At 46.3% G+C, this 16,451-nt stretch overlaps 1 protein-coding gene across 1 annotated transcript in view; it reads left to right on the top strand.

Annotated features, from left to right (window-relative positions):
- The window catches only part of LOC139262445 (cation channel sperm-associated protein 3-like), a 69,927-nt gene that overhangs the window by 38,798 nt on the left and 14,678 nt on the right, over positions 1-16,451 (top strand). The window contains exons 4-5 of the mRNA XM_070877634.1: positions 5,005-5,145; positions 5,447-5,566. Coding sequence (XP_070733735.1) covers positions 5,005-5,145; positions 5,447-5,566 — 261 coding nt within the window. The remainder of the gene's footprint in view (positions 1-5,004; positions 5,146-5,446; positions 5,567-16,451) is intronic.

Raw genomic sequence — 16,451 nt, forward strand, 5'->3', positions numbered from 1 at the left:
TGGGCGATATTATGGCCGTTGATTTCGCCCATTCTTATGATTCCACCCAAAAAAAGTGGTGTGCGGTATTATTTTTTCCTGGCGTTACGCACATGGGGAAAGTAACGCTCGGCGATAAGTTTCTGAATAATGCCCGTCAATTTCCATTTTGTGGCTAAATGGGTGATATATGGGCGTTATACGTCATTTCAACAGTAAAATGGATGTTAAGTGGGCAACAAACATGCAAAAAACGTGGAAAATCTAGCACATAAACAGACTAAGTAAGTGTGCAAAAATTTGGCAGATGGAGTATAATGTGGGAAAATGTGAGGCAGAAAAAATAGAAAAGCAAATTATAATTTAAATGGAGAAAAATTGCAAAGTGCTGCAGTACAGAAGGAGTTGGGGTCATTGTGCATGAAACACAAAAAGTTTGTTCGCAGGTAGAGGGCAGAAAACGTTCCCCAAAGTGCCCAAAACATTAGTGGGAGTTGTGTACAGACCCCCAAACAATAGTAGTGAGGTTGGGGATGGCATCAAATAAAAATTAGGGATGCGTGCAATAAAGGTACAGCAGTTATCATGGGTGACTTTAATCTACATATAGATTGGGCTACCCAAACTGGTAGCAATACTGTGGAGGAAGGTTTCCTGGAGTGTAGGCCATCCTAGACTGGGTGATGTGTACTGAGAGAGGATTAATTAGCAATCATGTCGTGCGAGGCCCCTTGGGGAAGAGTGACCATAATATGGTAGAATTCTTCATTAAGATGGAGAGTGACGCAATTAATTCAGAGACTAGGGTCCTGAACTTAAAGAAAGGTAACTTAGATGGTATGAGACGTGAATTGGCTAGGATAGACTGGAGAATGATACTTAAAGGGTTGATGGTAGATAGGCAATGGCAGACATTTAAAGATCACATGGATGAGCTACAACAATTGTACATCCCTGTCTGATGTAAAAATAAAACGGGGAAGGTGGCTCAACCGTGGCTAACAAGGGAAATTAAGGATAGTGTTAAATCCAAGGAAGAGGCATATAAATTGGCCAGAAAAAACAGCAAACCTGAGGACTGGGAGAAATTTAGAATTCAGCAGTGGAGGACAAAGGGTTTAATTAGGAGGGGGGAAATAGAGTATGAGAGTAAGCTTGCCGGGAACATAAAAACTGACTGCAAAAGCTTCTATAGATATGTGAAGAGAAAAAAATTAGTGAAGACTAATGTAGGTCCCTTGCAGTCAGAATCAGGTGCCTTCATAATGAGGAACAAAGAAATGGCAGAACAATTGAACAAATACTTTGGTTCTGTCTTCACTATGGAAGACACAAATAACCTTCCGTAAATACTGGGGGACCGAGGGTCTAGTGAGAAGGAGGAACTGAGAGAACTGAGGGAAATCCTTATTAGTCAGGAAATTGTGTTAGGGAAATTGATGGCATTGAAGGCCGATAAATCTCCAAGGCCTGATAGTCTGCATCCCAGAGTACTTAAGGAAGTGGCCCTAGAAATAGTAGAAGCATTGGTGGTCATTTTCCAACATTCCATGGACTCTGGATCAGTTCCTATTGATTGGAGGGTAGCTAATGTAACTCCACTTTTTAAAAAAAGAGGCAGAGAGAAAACAGGGAATTATAGACCAGTTAGCCTGACATCGGTAGTGTGGAAAATGCTGGAATCAGTTATTAAAGAATTAATAGCAGCGCATTTGGAAAGCAGTGACAGGATCGGTCCAAGTCAGCATGGATTTATGAAAGGGAAATCCTGCTTGACAAATCTTCTAGAATTTTTTGAGGATGTAACAGTAGGGTGGATAAGGGAGAACCAGTGGATGTGGTGTATTTGGACTTTCAAAAGGCTTTTGACAAGGTCCCATACGAGATTAGTGTGCAAAATTAAGGCACATGGGATTGGGGTAATGTATTGACATGGATAGAAAATTGGTTGGCAGACAGGAAGCAAAGAGTGGGAATAAGCGGGTCCTTTTCAGAATGGCTGGGTGGCAGTGTGAGCTGTGAGGAGGATGCTAAGAGGCTGCAGGATGACTTGGACAGGTTAGGTGAGTGGGCAAATGCATGGCAGATGCAGTATAATGTGGATAATGGGAGGTTATCCACTTTGGTAGCAAAAACAGGAAGGCAGATTATTATCTGAATGGTGACAGATTAAGAAAAGGGGAGGTGCAATGAGACCTGGGTGTCATGGTACATCAGTCACGGAAAGTAGGCATACAGATACAGCAGGCAGTTAAGAAAGCAAATGGCATGTTGGCCTTCATAGCGAGAGGATTTGAGTATAGGAGCAGGGAAGTCTTGCTTCAGTTGTACAGGGCCTTGGTGAGACCACACCTTGAGTATTGTATGCAGTTGTGATCTCCTAATCTGAGGAAGGACATTCTTGCTATTGAGGGAATGCAGCGAAGGTTCACCAGAGTGAATCCCGGGATGGCAGGACTGACATATGAAGAAAGACTGGATCGACTAGGCTTATATTCACTGGAATTTAGAAGAATGAGAGGGGATCTCATCGAAGCATATAAAATTCTGACCGGTTTGGACGGGTTAGATCTAGCAGGAAGAATGTTCCTGATGTTGGGGAAGTCCAGAACCAGGCGTCACAGTCTAAAGATAAGGGGTAAGCCATATAGGACCGAGATGAGGAGAAACTTTTTCACCTAGAGAATTGTGAACCTGTGGAATTCTCTACCATAGAAAGTTGTTGAGTCCAGTTCATTAGATATATTCAAAAGGGAGTTAGATGTGGCCCTTACGTCTAAAGGGATCAGGGGATATGGAGAGAAGGCAGGTGTGGGGTACTGAAGTTGCATGATCAGCCATGATGGTGCAGGCTCGAAGGGTCGAATGGCCTGCTCCTGCACCTATTTTTTATGTTTCTATGTTTTCTATGTTTACAGCAAGTAATCAGGAAGGCAAAAGATTGGCCTTTATTGCAAGTGGGATAGAGTATAAAAGCAGAGAAGTCCTGCTACAACTGTACAGGATATTGGTGAGGCCACACCTAGAGTACTGGGTATAGTTTTGGTCTCCGTATTTAAGGAAGGATATACTTGCATTGGAGGCTATACAGAGAAGGTTCACTAGGTTGATTCTGGAGATGAGGCGGTTGACTTATGAAGATAAGTTGAGTAGGTTGGGCCTATACTCATTGGAGTTCAGAAGAATAAGAGATGATCTTATCGAAACATATAAGCTAATGAGGGGGCTCGACAAGGTGGATGCGGAGAGGATGTTTCCACTCATAGAGGAAACTAAAATTAGGGGACATAGTCTCAGAATAAGGGGCCGCCCATTTAACACTGAGCTGAGGAAGAATTTCTTCTCTCAGAGGATTGTAAATCTATGGAATTCTCTGCCCCAGAGAGCTGTGGAGACTGGATCATTGAATATATTTAAAGCGGCGATAGACAGAACTTTTAGTGACAAGGGAATAAAGGGTTATGAGGACCGAGCAGGGAAGTGGAGCTGAGTTCTTGATCAGATCAGCCATGATCTTATTAAATGGCAGAGCAGGCTCAAGGGGCCAGGTGGTCTACTCCTGTTCCTATTTATTATATTCTTATGTTCTTATGTTCTGCTTGATCATCTCCTGTAAGTAAAAAAGGTGTGTGTTGGTGACCTCCTTGTGAGGTGTTTAGAGAATGTACCTGTCATGGCTGAATAGTTCATATTTGGTGTTTCGGATATGAGGTGTCGAGAAGTGAGGGTTGCAATAGTGGTGAGAACATGCATTGCAGAATATGTGAGTTGGAGGAGAAGGAGTTGGATTGAAGTGTGCTGTAGTGATTGTAGGAGAGTGAAGGGAAGTGGGGGAGGAAATGTTGTGAATAGTGGGGCTGCAGGTGTGAGGAGAGAGTATTTGAGCTAAGTGATAAGATTCTTACCTTGGTAACTCTAATAAGGTTAGTGAACTTCTTTCGGCATTGCAACCATGCCCTAGGAGCGAAGCTCTTTGCATTAACCTCTTCAGTGACCTCTTTCTGGGAAACAGCATCTCTCACCTCCCTTTAACTGCCTGGGTCAGGGGCTCCAACATGGCATCAGAGAACCTGGGTGTGCTTTCTGGCAGCCATTTCTCCACTGACATAGTTTTCCCTCTGTCTGCTGCCTGGGACCATATGAACAGGTACATGCAGCTCACGCACTGCCTCCTGCTAGCTGTTTTTGGGCGCGAGTGACCTTCTAGGCCCATGGCTCTGAAAATCTGTGGCTACTCCAGTGTACTCCTCATGTACACATCGCAGAAGTCAGAACAGCTGGTAACTAAACTTGAAAACTAGATATGCCATGTCCTTACCTTCCAATGAAGGATTGGGCTAGCCTGCTGGGGGTAGACCCTTTGCCCTCCCCAAATATAGCTATCACCATAAGGGGGCCAGGGGTAAGGACCCCCTACTTCAGGAGTTACCATGCCCCATGGTCTTATTAGCACCTGGGCAGACCAACCATACCTCCCCAACAATTGGCACCTCTGAGGCAAATTCAGGGGTTCGGGTTTGAGTTTGGGACCCCTGAAGAAAAGCATATTTTCAACAACAAAAAATTGTATAGCAGTACCCTTACAAAGGGGACCATGGAGAACAGCTACAGCTTCCTGGAGAGGGCCCCAACATGTACCCTGATCACCTTAGTTAGATATTTCAGCTTAGTTTTTATGGCAAGCACCCCAGATATGACCTGAGTGACAACGGCACATGCCAATGGCGTTAATGAACTTTGGTGGGGTCAGTGGGTGGTCCTCGGCATGCACATTTCAATATTTGCATGAAAATTGGCACACTGCAGATTTTTGGGACCCATGATTTTATAATCACAGATTAGAAAAAGATTATTTCTATAGCATTATACACAGAGGAAAATATCTAAAGATTTTAGATTGTTTGGAAAACAAAGCAAAGTTGTTTTGGTTGCAAAAGATAAAGATTTTGTGTGTGGAGAAAACTATAATTTTGTTGAAAAGTTATTTCTTATAGGATGGTTTAACTGATGCCTGCTATCTTGCAGTTGGATGGCTGGACTGATATTGAGGCTGAAACAGATCAACTTGGCTTCAAGTCAAGCCGAATTTTCATAATTGGTTTCATTTTACTGGGATGCTTCCTCTTCTTCAACCTCTTCATTGGAGTCGTTATTATAGATATACGGGTATGTTTATGCTCCTTTTCTTATGCCATTACATTTGTTATTTCATATGCCAGATGTAGATGTGGAGTAACAACTATAATTTTACATTTAGGCGGTTAAGCTAGATAATTGCATCTGGAGTAACGGAGTGTATCGCTATGATGCTTCCTTCGATTTGTGAATTGGTCATTGAATCGTTATATGTTCCATGGTCTGTTCTGGGTGACCACAGTTGCATGCTGGAGAGTTTTAAATTCTCCATTTGTGCCATTAAGTACCTGTTCAGTAAAACTGCCAAAATAAATTATATTGTTATTCCTAGGAAACAACGAGAGAATTTAATAAAGGGGTCCAAGCTGAGCGAGAAACCATGTTGCTCCAAAAGAAACAGGCTATATTGCAAAGGCAGCAAGCTCATATCGCAGAGTTAATGGAAAAACAGGTATTGAATTCATTCTGATTCCATTGAGACATCTCCCAAATTCGAAAATTTGGATTCATTACTTCTGAATGTTTGTGGAATGAATGTTTGAATTGACTTGTGCATGTACAGTTTAACATTCATGAAATAAAGTCATATATGATTACATCATCACAATACTATGCATTGTAGGAAGTTGGATTTTAGATTCATTTTGCCAAGTATGCTGGTTACACTGTATTTTAGGTTTTCTTGTTCTGTAACTTTTTGGTACTAATTTTCTTCTTTTCTTCAATTGCTTTCTTCCTTTACTGAAGCTGATGACGAATGTGGCACTGTTCAACAGGCACTAGCCACCTTCCAACTGGCCATTTTCTTTGTATGTGAGCGGAGTGTCACAGCCAAGCTCAATCCTATCCTCACCGATGTACACACAGCCCCCTTCCAGCTTGGGTCATTGGAAATCAATGAGGAGAGGGAACCCTGCATTATGTTTGCTTTTTGCTGACCTGAGGGCACGGAGGCCAATTGTAGCATCTTCACTCCCACTGCCATTCTGGCTGAGATGAGTGAACTAACACAGACTTGGCCTGGGACTCTCGGCTCTATATAGATTGGCACTACATTGGGTGGTATTTGCCCAGTGAGTTTATATTGTTTCTAATATTTGTAAAAGATAGAGTGGTTTCGCAGATGATCAGATATGCATGTGGATGTCCCTTACATAATACTAGTAGGCAGTGCCCAAACTCAAACTCCCTGCATTCATTCATGTTCACAAATGACTCCCCCAAAATGGATATTCCTCCCTCCCAACAGCTGGTCTGTAAAAAAATGTTGGGAACCTTAGATGAATCTGAACCCTAACTCCATCCCTAATAAGTAGAACTGCTCCCCTTGCACTGGTGCACTGATGCACTGGTGATCAGTGTAACTGCCACTGTGAATATGCCCACACTATGGCCGAAATTTTCATTACCTGGGCGGGTCGGCGTGGAGGCTTGGAACCCTTTTCATCCTGTTCCACAGTGTGACTTTCCGTTAATGGCACCTATTAAGGCAGACTACTCCTCTACATGAGGAGTATGCCGGAGTAGCCACAGATTTTCAGAGCCATGTGCCTAGAAGGTCGCTCGCGCCCAAAAACAGCAAGCAGGAAGCAGTGCGCGCCTACGTGTTTCCCGGCCCTATTAAATGGTGCGGGTCTGATGGCATCATCGATGACTCATTTCCAGTAGGATATTTAAATCAGCCGGCCACTTTGCATTTGAACGTTCATCTAGGCAGTACATTATCACCGATTCATTATTGCTGAGCCTGACACAGATAGCTTCACAGAGACAGAGGGTTGCACCCAGGTTCTCAGATGACTCCGTCCATATTCCTGTGGAGGGAGTCAGAGCACGCATGGAGGTCCTTTTCCCTTCTGATGGGTGCAAGAGACCTCCCCAGGCGACCAGAAGAGCCTGGCTGCAAATTGCAGAGGAGTCAACAGCAGGGATGTGGTGAGGAGGACATAGATGCAGTGCTGGAAGCTCTTCAATGATCTCATGAGATCAGGAAAGGTGAGTGAAAAACCACACTCAATTTCATTCTGCTTTGCCTGTCATCATATTTCCATCACTCTCCCTTCCCAAGCCTACTCCTGCACATCATTCCTCACACCACCCATCCCTCAATCACATCCCCATTTGACTAACCATCCCTCACACTCACCTTCATCCTAATGCAATCATATCAACTAATAATACACAAGGAGGCCACTTTGCATTGGCACTTTGGCGTTGGCATCACACTCCCTCATAGTCACCCTCTAGATGTAACCCACACATTCCTTACACTCATGCCATCACTCTCACTCAAGCATCTCTTCTTTCCCTCCTAGCAGGAGAAGAGAGCCCACAATATGAGGGAGAGGAAGAGAACGGAGGTGGCGCTCCATCATTCGCCACGTTGACTCCAGCACAGGAGGTCACCCTGGAGGACTCAGGAGTTGCAGAGCAACTTGTAGGAGACGGAAAGAGAGGGGTCTCTCAGCAACCTGATGACAGAATTACATTCCATACAGTCACATGGCATACAGCAGTCACTCAGATGGGCACTAATGTCAGCAACCAGAGAATATTCATCATGTGTATAATGGTATTGTTACCCGTTCTTAATATTACATTTCTCAATCAACTCTTTACTCTCCCAAGGTCCATCTAGATGCCCCCCCCCCCCCATTCTATTGTCCAGCTGGAGGAGGAAGATGACTCCTCATAGGAGCCTCTAGCCTCTGAGGGTGCACCGTCAACAGACATAAGCGCACCCAGCACCACCACAGATAGGCACACCTCGGTGGCTCCTTCGTGAGATAGAGCAGTGTTGTCAACTGGTGTCTCACAGGTCACAAGTGAGCAAGAGCAGATAGTGGAGACACAGAGACAGCAGTGGAGCCTCCTCGCCAGAGGGCACAGGACACTCCCGGCTCTGCTCAGCTGCATGCAGATGTGATATATTCTTACGACATCACTAACAAAAGCACACTACACAAAATGGCTCTAACACAGAAACTGTCATCATGTGACTTTGCCACATGACTTATTATTTACATCAGTAGTTACATTACCACATTAGTCCATTAGGTGGAGCAGTAGTCCACTAGGAGGAGCTCTATTACAGCAGACACTGAGCCACAGGAATCATTGAGAAAGAGGGCGATCCTGGAGGTGCAGGAAGAAGTGCAGGAGGCTCTGACAGGTATTGCAATGACAATGTCTGCAAATGTGCAGAGAATAGAGGAATCCATCAGCAACATGAGCACCACTGTGTCAAGGGAATGACAACGATTGGCTCTTCCATGGCAAGGATGACCACCTGCATGGAGCAGCTAATGTGCCACTCAGTGAAGCATATGCTATCTATGGAGAACAGATGGCAGAGGCTCATAGACCTCCTCTCTAGAAGGAATGTAGATGTAGTTTTGGGTCCTCCTGGCCCCACTGCTATGCAGCAAGGTGCTCTCCAGCTCCTTGCTAGCAGAGAAGTGCGGGTGGCCCAAGAGAGGGATGATGGTGAGAGGAGACATGAAAGTGGGGGCTCCTCTCAAAGTGCTCACACTGCTCCCCGGTTATCTTCCCCTCAGTCAGAGCCCCAGATGCCTCCTCAGATCATGATGCCCGAGTCTGCCCTGCACAGTCACAGGAGCAGCAGACTTTGGCAGGGCCCTCACAGGCTCCAAAACCCAGAGGACGTCTGCCAAAAATGTCTATGCAGTCACAACAGGGAAGTGAGCATGCTGCCCCTATCTCTGCTGAAGCCACAGGGGTTGCACCTCGCAGAAACATGCTTAAGCAAAAATTGACACAGTAGAAGATGAACAAGGGTAAGCACATGGATGTTTAAAGAACTGTTTCCGTTCAGAACCTTATGTCACATATAAAACTATTTATTTTCAACACTTTCCAGTCATGCCCATTTTTGTCTGCTACTTTGGAAGTGGCTTAGTGAGTTGGAGTGAATGTTGAGACAACGTTACCTCCAGCAATGGGAGACAATGTGAAAGAAATGGCTTGGCAATTGTAGGGATGTTTTCTGGTGTTGTTGGAGGTGGACGAACCTAAAACAACATATGGCAGCCATATGGGTGTAGTGCAGGAAGTTATGTAAATCTGGCCATGATGAGGCCATCTCTGGCCTCTCGGGCAGCAAGGTGCTCGAGTGCTGCTGGCATCTGGACCTCAGGTTCCTCCTGCTCCTCATCTTCCAGCTTATGCACAATCTTCACTTCTGAAGAGGCTGTACGCTCTGTGCTCTTCAAGCAGCGCTAATCTTCGATGCTGCAAATGTTGTGCAGCGCAAGCAGATAACTATGATTTTGGATACCCTGGCTGGTGCATACTGAAAGGCTCCTTCAGATCTGTCAAGGCATCTGAAATACATCTTCAGCATGCCTATTGTTTGCTCTATGACACATCTCATCATCGTCATCATAGGCAGTCTCTCGGAGTCGAGGATGACTTGCTTCCACTCTAAAAATGAGTTCTCAGGTGTCCAATGCGGGATCTACAGTCTCTATCACAGATGGGGCAGACAGTAGTTGAGGGAAAGAGTGGTCAGGGAGCATGGGTTGACGGATGCTCCTTCCGCTGTCTGCGTTTGGTTTCTGCTCGTTCTCGGCGATAGGACTCGGGGTGCTCAGCGCCCTCCCAGATGCCCTTCCTCCACTTTGGGCGGTCGTGGGCCAGGGATTCCCAGGAGTCAGTGGGGATGTTGCACTTTGTCAAGGATGTCCTTGAAGCGTTTTCTCTGCCCACCTGGGGATCGTTTGCCATGTCGAAGCTCCGCGTAGAGTGCTTGCTTTGGGAATCTCGTGTTGGGCATGCGGACGATGTGGCCCGCCTAGCGGAGCTGATCGAGCATGGGCAATGCTTCGATGCTGAGGATGTTGGCCTGAGCGAGAACACTGACGTTGGTGCATCTGTCCTGCCAATGGATTTGTAGGATCTTGCAGAAGCAGCACTGGTGGTACTTCTCCAGCGCTTTGAGGTGTCTGCTATATATAGTCCATGTCTCTGAGCTATAAAGGAGGACGGGAATCACTACTGTCCTGGAGACTGTGAGCTTGGTGCTGGATTTGGGATCCTGGTCTTCAAACGCTCTCTTCCTCAGAAGGCTGCGCTGGCGCACTGAAAGCAGTGTTGGATCTTGTCGCCAATGTCTGCTCTTGCTGAGAGTAGGCTCCCGAGGTATGGAAAATGGTCCACGTTATCCAAGGCCACGTCATGGATTTTGATAATTGAGGAGGGCAGTGTTAGCAGAGGACCTTTGTCTTACAGATGTTTAGTGTAAGGCCCATGCTCTCGTAAGCCTTGGTGAAGGTGTTGACGATAGCTTGAAGTTCGGCCTCCGAGTGTGCGCAGATGCAAGCGTCATCTGCATACTGTAGTTCAATGACAGAGGATGGGGCGATCTTGGCTCTGGCTTGGAGGTGGCGGAGGTTGTACAGATTCCCATCTGTTCTATAATTTAGCTTGCTAAGGGTGAGATGTAGCATTGCAGCAAGGAAGATCGAAAGGAGTCTTGGTGCGATGACGCAGCCCTGCTTGACCCTGGCCCGGATGTGAATTGGGTCTGTGGTGGATCCATTGGTCAGGATCAGAGCTTGCATATCATCATGGAGCAGACGGGTGATGGTGACAAACTTTTGAGGGCAGCTGAAACGGAGGAGGAAGTTCCATAATCCCTCATGCTTTTGTGAGGTCAAAGAAGGCCATGTACAAGGGTTGGTGCATGTTCCCTGCATTTCTCTTGTAGTTGTCGCGAGGTGAGGATCATGTCCATTGTACCCTTTAGTATTTTGTATTGGTCTTCATGGTAGAAGACACTAAAAACATCCCAGTAGTGGATAATCAAGGGGCTATAGGGAGGGAGGAACTTTATACAATCACTATCACTAATGAAGTAGTACTCGGTAAAATAATGGGATTAAAGCTGGACAAGTCCCCTGGACCTGATGGCTTACATCCTAGGGTCTTAAAAGAAGTGGCTGCAGAGATAGTGGATGCATTGGTTGTAATCTACCAAAATTCCTTGGATTCTGGGAAAATGCTGGAGTCCATTATTAAGAAAGTAGTAGTGGGACATTTGGAAAAGCATCAATCAATCATGCAGAGTCAGCATGGTTTTATGAAAGGGAAATCACGTTTGACAAATTTGCTGGAGTTCTTGGAGGATGTAATGAGCAGGGTGGATAAGGGGGAACCAGTGGATGTGGTGTATTTGGATTTCCAAAAGGCATTCAATAAGGTGCCACATAAAAGGTTACTGCACAAGATAAAAGTTGACGGGGTTGGGGGTAATATAGAGGATTGGCTAACTAACAGAAAACAGAGAGTTGGGATAAATGGGTCATTTTCCGGTTGGCAAACAGTGACTAGTGGGGTGCTGCAGAGATCGGTGCTGGATGCTCAACTATTTACTATCTATATTAATGACTTGGATGAAGGGACTGAGTGTAATGTAGCCAAGTTTGCTAATGATACAAAGATGGGTGGGAAAGCAAATTGTGAGGAGGACACAAAAAATCTGCAAAGAGATATAGACAGGCTAAGTGAGTGACAAAAATTTGGCAGATGGTGTATAATGTGGGTAAATGTGAGGTTATCCACTTTGGCAGAAAAAATAGAAAAGCAAATTATAATTTAAATGGAGAACAATTACAAAGTGTTGCAGTACAGAGGGACCTGGGCGTCCTTGTGCTTGAAACACAAAAAGTTAGTACGCAGGTACAGCAAGTAATCAGGAAGGCTAATGGAATGTTAGCCTTTATTGCAAGGGGGATAGACTATAAAAGCAGAGAAGTCCTGCTACAACTGTACAGGGTATTGGTGAGGCCACACCTAGAGTACTGTGTACAGTTTTGGTCTCCGTATTTAAGGAAAGATACACTTGCATTGGAGACTGTTCAGAAGATTCATTAGGTTGTTTCCAGAGATGAGGGGTTTGACTTATGAAGATAGGTTGAGTAGGTTGGGCCGATACACATTGGAGTTCAGAAGAATGAGAGGTGATCTTATCGAAACAAATAAGATAATGAGGTGGCTCGACAAGGTGGATGCAAAGAGGATACTTCCACTCATAGGGGAAATGAAAACTAGGGGACATAGTCTCAGAATAAGGGGCCACCCATTTAAAACTGAGATGAGGAGGAATTTCTTCTCTCAGAGGGTTGTAAATCTATGGAATTCACTGCCCCAGAAAGCTGTGGAGGCTGGATCATTTAAGGTGGTGATAGACAGATTTTTGAGCGATAAGGGAGTAAAGGGTTATGGGGAAGTTGAGTCCATGATCGGATCAGCGATGATCTTATTAAATGGTGGAGCAGGTTTGAGGGGCCAGGTGGCCTACTCCTGCTCCTATTTCTTATGTTGTTATGTTAGTGGACGGAATCCGCATTGTGACTCTGGGAGGAGCTCTTCAGCCACAGGGAGAAGACGATTGAAGAGGATTCTTGCAATGACTTTCCCTGTGGCAAACAGCAGGGTGATTCCTCTGTAGTTACCGCAGTTGGACTTGTCCCCTTTTTTGAAGATGATCACGATTACGGCGTCCCTGAAATCTCCTGGCATGCTCTCCTCCTTCCCGATAAGAGAAATGAGATCATGTATTTGTGCCAAAAGTGCTTTTCCGCCATGCTTTAGTGCTTCGGCGGGAATTCCATCTGCTCTTGATGCTTTATTATTCTTCAGCTGATGGTTGACCTTTTCTACCTCGTGCCTGGCTGGGGTTTTGCTGAGATGGTGGCGGGTAGTATACTGCGGGATGGAGTCGAGGACACTCATGTCAAAAATAGAGTCTCGGTTAAGGAGATCTTCGAAATGCTCCTTTCAGCAGGCACTGACTGCCTCTCTGTCCTTGATGAGTACATCGCCGTTGTTGGCCAGCAGTGGGATAGGACCTTGGGTGCTGGGCCGTATATGATCTTGACTGCGCTGAAGAATCCACGTATGGTGTGGTTGTCGGCTAACTGCTGGATCTCCTGTGCTTTCTCTATCCACCATCTGTTTTTTTAGGTCCCAGGTTTTTTATTTGGACCTTGGCCTTCAGACGTCTATAGAGCTGCTTTCTTGCTCTCGTGTTGGGTTGCTGTTTTAAGTTTAGAAATGCCTTGCGCTTTCCGCTTATTAGCTCCTGGATCTGCTGGTCGTTCTCGTCGAACCAGTCTTGGTGTTTCCTGGTCAAGTGACCGAGCGTCTCTGCGCAGGTGCTGATTATGGAGGCCTTGACGGCAGACCTGGCACTGTGGGCACTCTGCGTCTTTGGGTTATCGAGGGTCACCAGATTGGCAGTGAGGCGCTGACTGAATAGGACTTTCTTAACTGGGTCTTTGAGTGCCTCTGCATTGATGTTCCTGCGGGATTGTCTTTGTTGCTGTCGCTGTTTTGGGGCTACATTGATGTTAATGCCAGAACGGATTAGGTGGTGGTCCATCCAGCAGTCGTCGACTCCCATCATGGCCTGTGCTTGGTGCGAGGGTGCTGCCATGATGTCTTGTACATGTCCCTCTGACGGAACAAGGTGTTGGTAATGACAAGGTCATGTTCTAGGCATTTTGTCAGGAGCAGGGTACTGCTGGAGTTGGTTTTCCCTACCCCCTCTCTGCCGATCACACCTCCCCAGAGATATTATCATCTGGTGGATATGGCTTTCATTTCTCTCCTCGGCCTCAGTATGTGGCCTCCTCAAGGGTGTTGTGATCCATGTCTTTAGTGGATAGCCTTTGTCTCTGGGCAGCCAGCCGATAAGTGTGTTTGGAGGTGCGAAGAGCTGAGGGACGAATGAGTCATCACAGCTGTCAGGGAATCTGGCGCACACATGCATATTCATCTTTTTATGGTGGCAGGTGAGCTGCACATAGAGGGAGTGGCAACCCTTGTGGTTCACAAACATTCCTGGGTGATGATGGAGTGCCTTCTTGGCCATATGTATGCAGTCAATGATGTCATGCACCCATGGGAAGCCAGCCAAAGCGACAAAAGCCACGTCTGCTCAGTAACACTGGCTTAATCACTGGCAAAGTTGATATAATTGGTTGACTTATCAAACATGGCATCAGTGACCTCTGTGATGCATCTGTTGCCAGCCAACAGCGAGATCCCGCAAATTTCTGCTTCAGATCCCTGGATGGAGCCTGAGACAAAGAAATTGAGGGCAGTGATGACTTTGAAAGCCATTGGTAAGGCGTGTCCACTAGGTCCTCTGGGCTGCAGGTCTTGCTCCAGTAAGCTGCAAAAGTCTACTACGACCTGTCTGCAATAGCCTGAGCCTCCTTTGGCACTGCTGCTCAGTCATGTTGAGGAGGCTCATCCTCTGCCTGTATACCCTGTGCTGGGGGTATCGCCTCTGGTGCAGTGCAGCCCTGCGCAGATGCCCTCTGTCCTGTGGAGCATCAGGTCATTGAGGAGAAAGTTGTTGGTGCTGTTGCTGCTGCTGCTGGGACTGGGGCTCATCCTGGTCTGATTCTGAGGAAGTGTGAGACAGCATAAATGGCACCCATACTGATCTAATAGATACCAGGCCAAGTAGAGATCAGAGAAGCAATCAGTAAATAGTGTGATAGTTGGTCGTAGCAATGAGGTGAGAGTGGCTTCCAAATTTGCAGAAAAGATTTGTAAACTGCAGACACCTAAATCTGTGCTCAAAATGCACTCAGCAAAACCCTTTCCCTTAGGCAAGTAAGCAGGTGTCATGTGGGAGTATTTATTCGGATTTCCATGCTCTGCAGTAATGACCTCGATCAATGGCCACTGAACTTCCACCTTAGCTTGATAGTCTTGGTTCCCGAGCTGCGTAATTCCTGTGGTCTCGCAGTAGAATTCAAAAGGCATGGTTAAAAGCACTGTTAAGGGTCTGAAAACAGGATATTAATGAAGTAAATTAGACCGCCCACCTCTGCCGTTCAGGTCCGTGCTGCGCTGGCAAACACACTGGGTGAAAGGTGCGAGGAGGTGGGATGATGCCGTGTTCCTGTCCAATCCAGCACACACGGCAACATGAAAATTCCGGCCTATATGTGTGTGTCCCTTTCTTATAAATGAATTAGCCAGTACTTCACTAATGTAACTAGACCCACAAAGAGGTTGAGATAGAGGATCAGCCATGATCATATTGAATGGCGGTGCAGACTCGAAGGGCCGAATGCCTACTACTGCTCCTATTTTCTATGTTTCTATCTTGAACTCCTACACTCTGATCCTATTTTGCTTACCAGTTTTAGTATGAGAATAGATTATGAATACAAGCTATAACCCAAGGGAGACTTGCATTCCATTGAATGCTTGTGATCTGCAGAACTGTATTGTCTTCAGACATTGAGGGCTAAGAATTTGGTACAGCCCCGTTTGGGGGCAGTAACGCTCGCGAGGCATGAGACTTTGCACAGAAGTCTCGCCTCTCGCAAGAAATTGGGGTTACTGCCCCCGAAAGGAAGTGGAGCACTAAATCAGGCATTCTACTTCCTTTCTGGGGCGATAGCAGGTTGGACGCCTTGTAGCGGAGCGCACAGCTCAGCAGCGCTACACACTGGGTCGCGTCGGAGGGGCTCTTCCCTGAATTAAAGGGAAAGGCCCAACTGCTTACTCTGCATTAATGAAAGGGTCCTATCTGGACCACCGGGAAGTGGGGGTGCCGTGCCAACAGCCTGGCACTCAAGCAGAATGCTGGGCTGACCGATCGCGGCACGGACCTTACATCCAAAGCATCAATGGGGTGTACAATAAAATCGGCATTTTTTTAATGAACATTAGCACACCTCCCCATTAACTTTCGCCCTGGTACGTGTCCCCTGAAGATGTCACTGTCATTGCCCGGCGCAGCGTCAGGGGGTGATAACCAATTTAGGGTCCAGGGTACTAACGGGGCGCTGCGCACGGTGATGACGTCAGCATGGCCAGCACAGCAGAGCGGGGCACTATGGGTTACCGCTGCCGTTAAACCCCCACGGAATTTAGCAGGAGTTGTTAGCAGCGCCCGGTCTCAAAATCGTTTGCACACAAGCACGCCCCAGGGGTGCAAACGAGAGTTGCAAATTACCCAAATTTCTCCCCCTGAGTTCCCAATAGGCCCTTGCCCTCTCTTATCTAACTTCTCTGCCCTCTTAGTGCACAACAGAGCATGAAATGTGGGGCTAAGAAATGGAGAAAAAGGAGTCAAGGGGAGGGGATAAGAGATGGGACAGCAAATAAATAAAAGGTGAAAACCTGATGTGGTGAAAGAGCAAAGAGTAGGGATAGGAGCTGGGTGATGTGGTGGGCTGGCAAATGCTCATCAGTCTCACTTTTCATATAAACTTCTGGACCTCACCATTTCTCAAGGCCTTTTCAATCCTGAGGTTTCAATCACTGAAATGGTAATCTCCAACTAC

The sequence above is a fragment of the Pristiophorus japonicus genome, chromosome 4, assembly GCF_044704955.1.
Source record: "Pristiophorus japonicus isolate sPriJap1 chromosome 4, sPriJap1.hap1, whole genome shotgun sequence".
Lineage (NCBI taxonomy): Eukaryota > Metazoa > Chordata > Chondrichthyes > Pristiophoridae > Pristiophorus > Pristiophorus japonicus.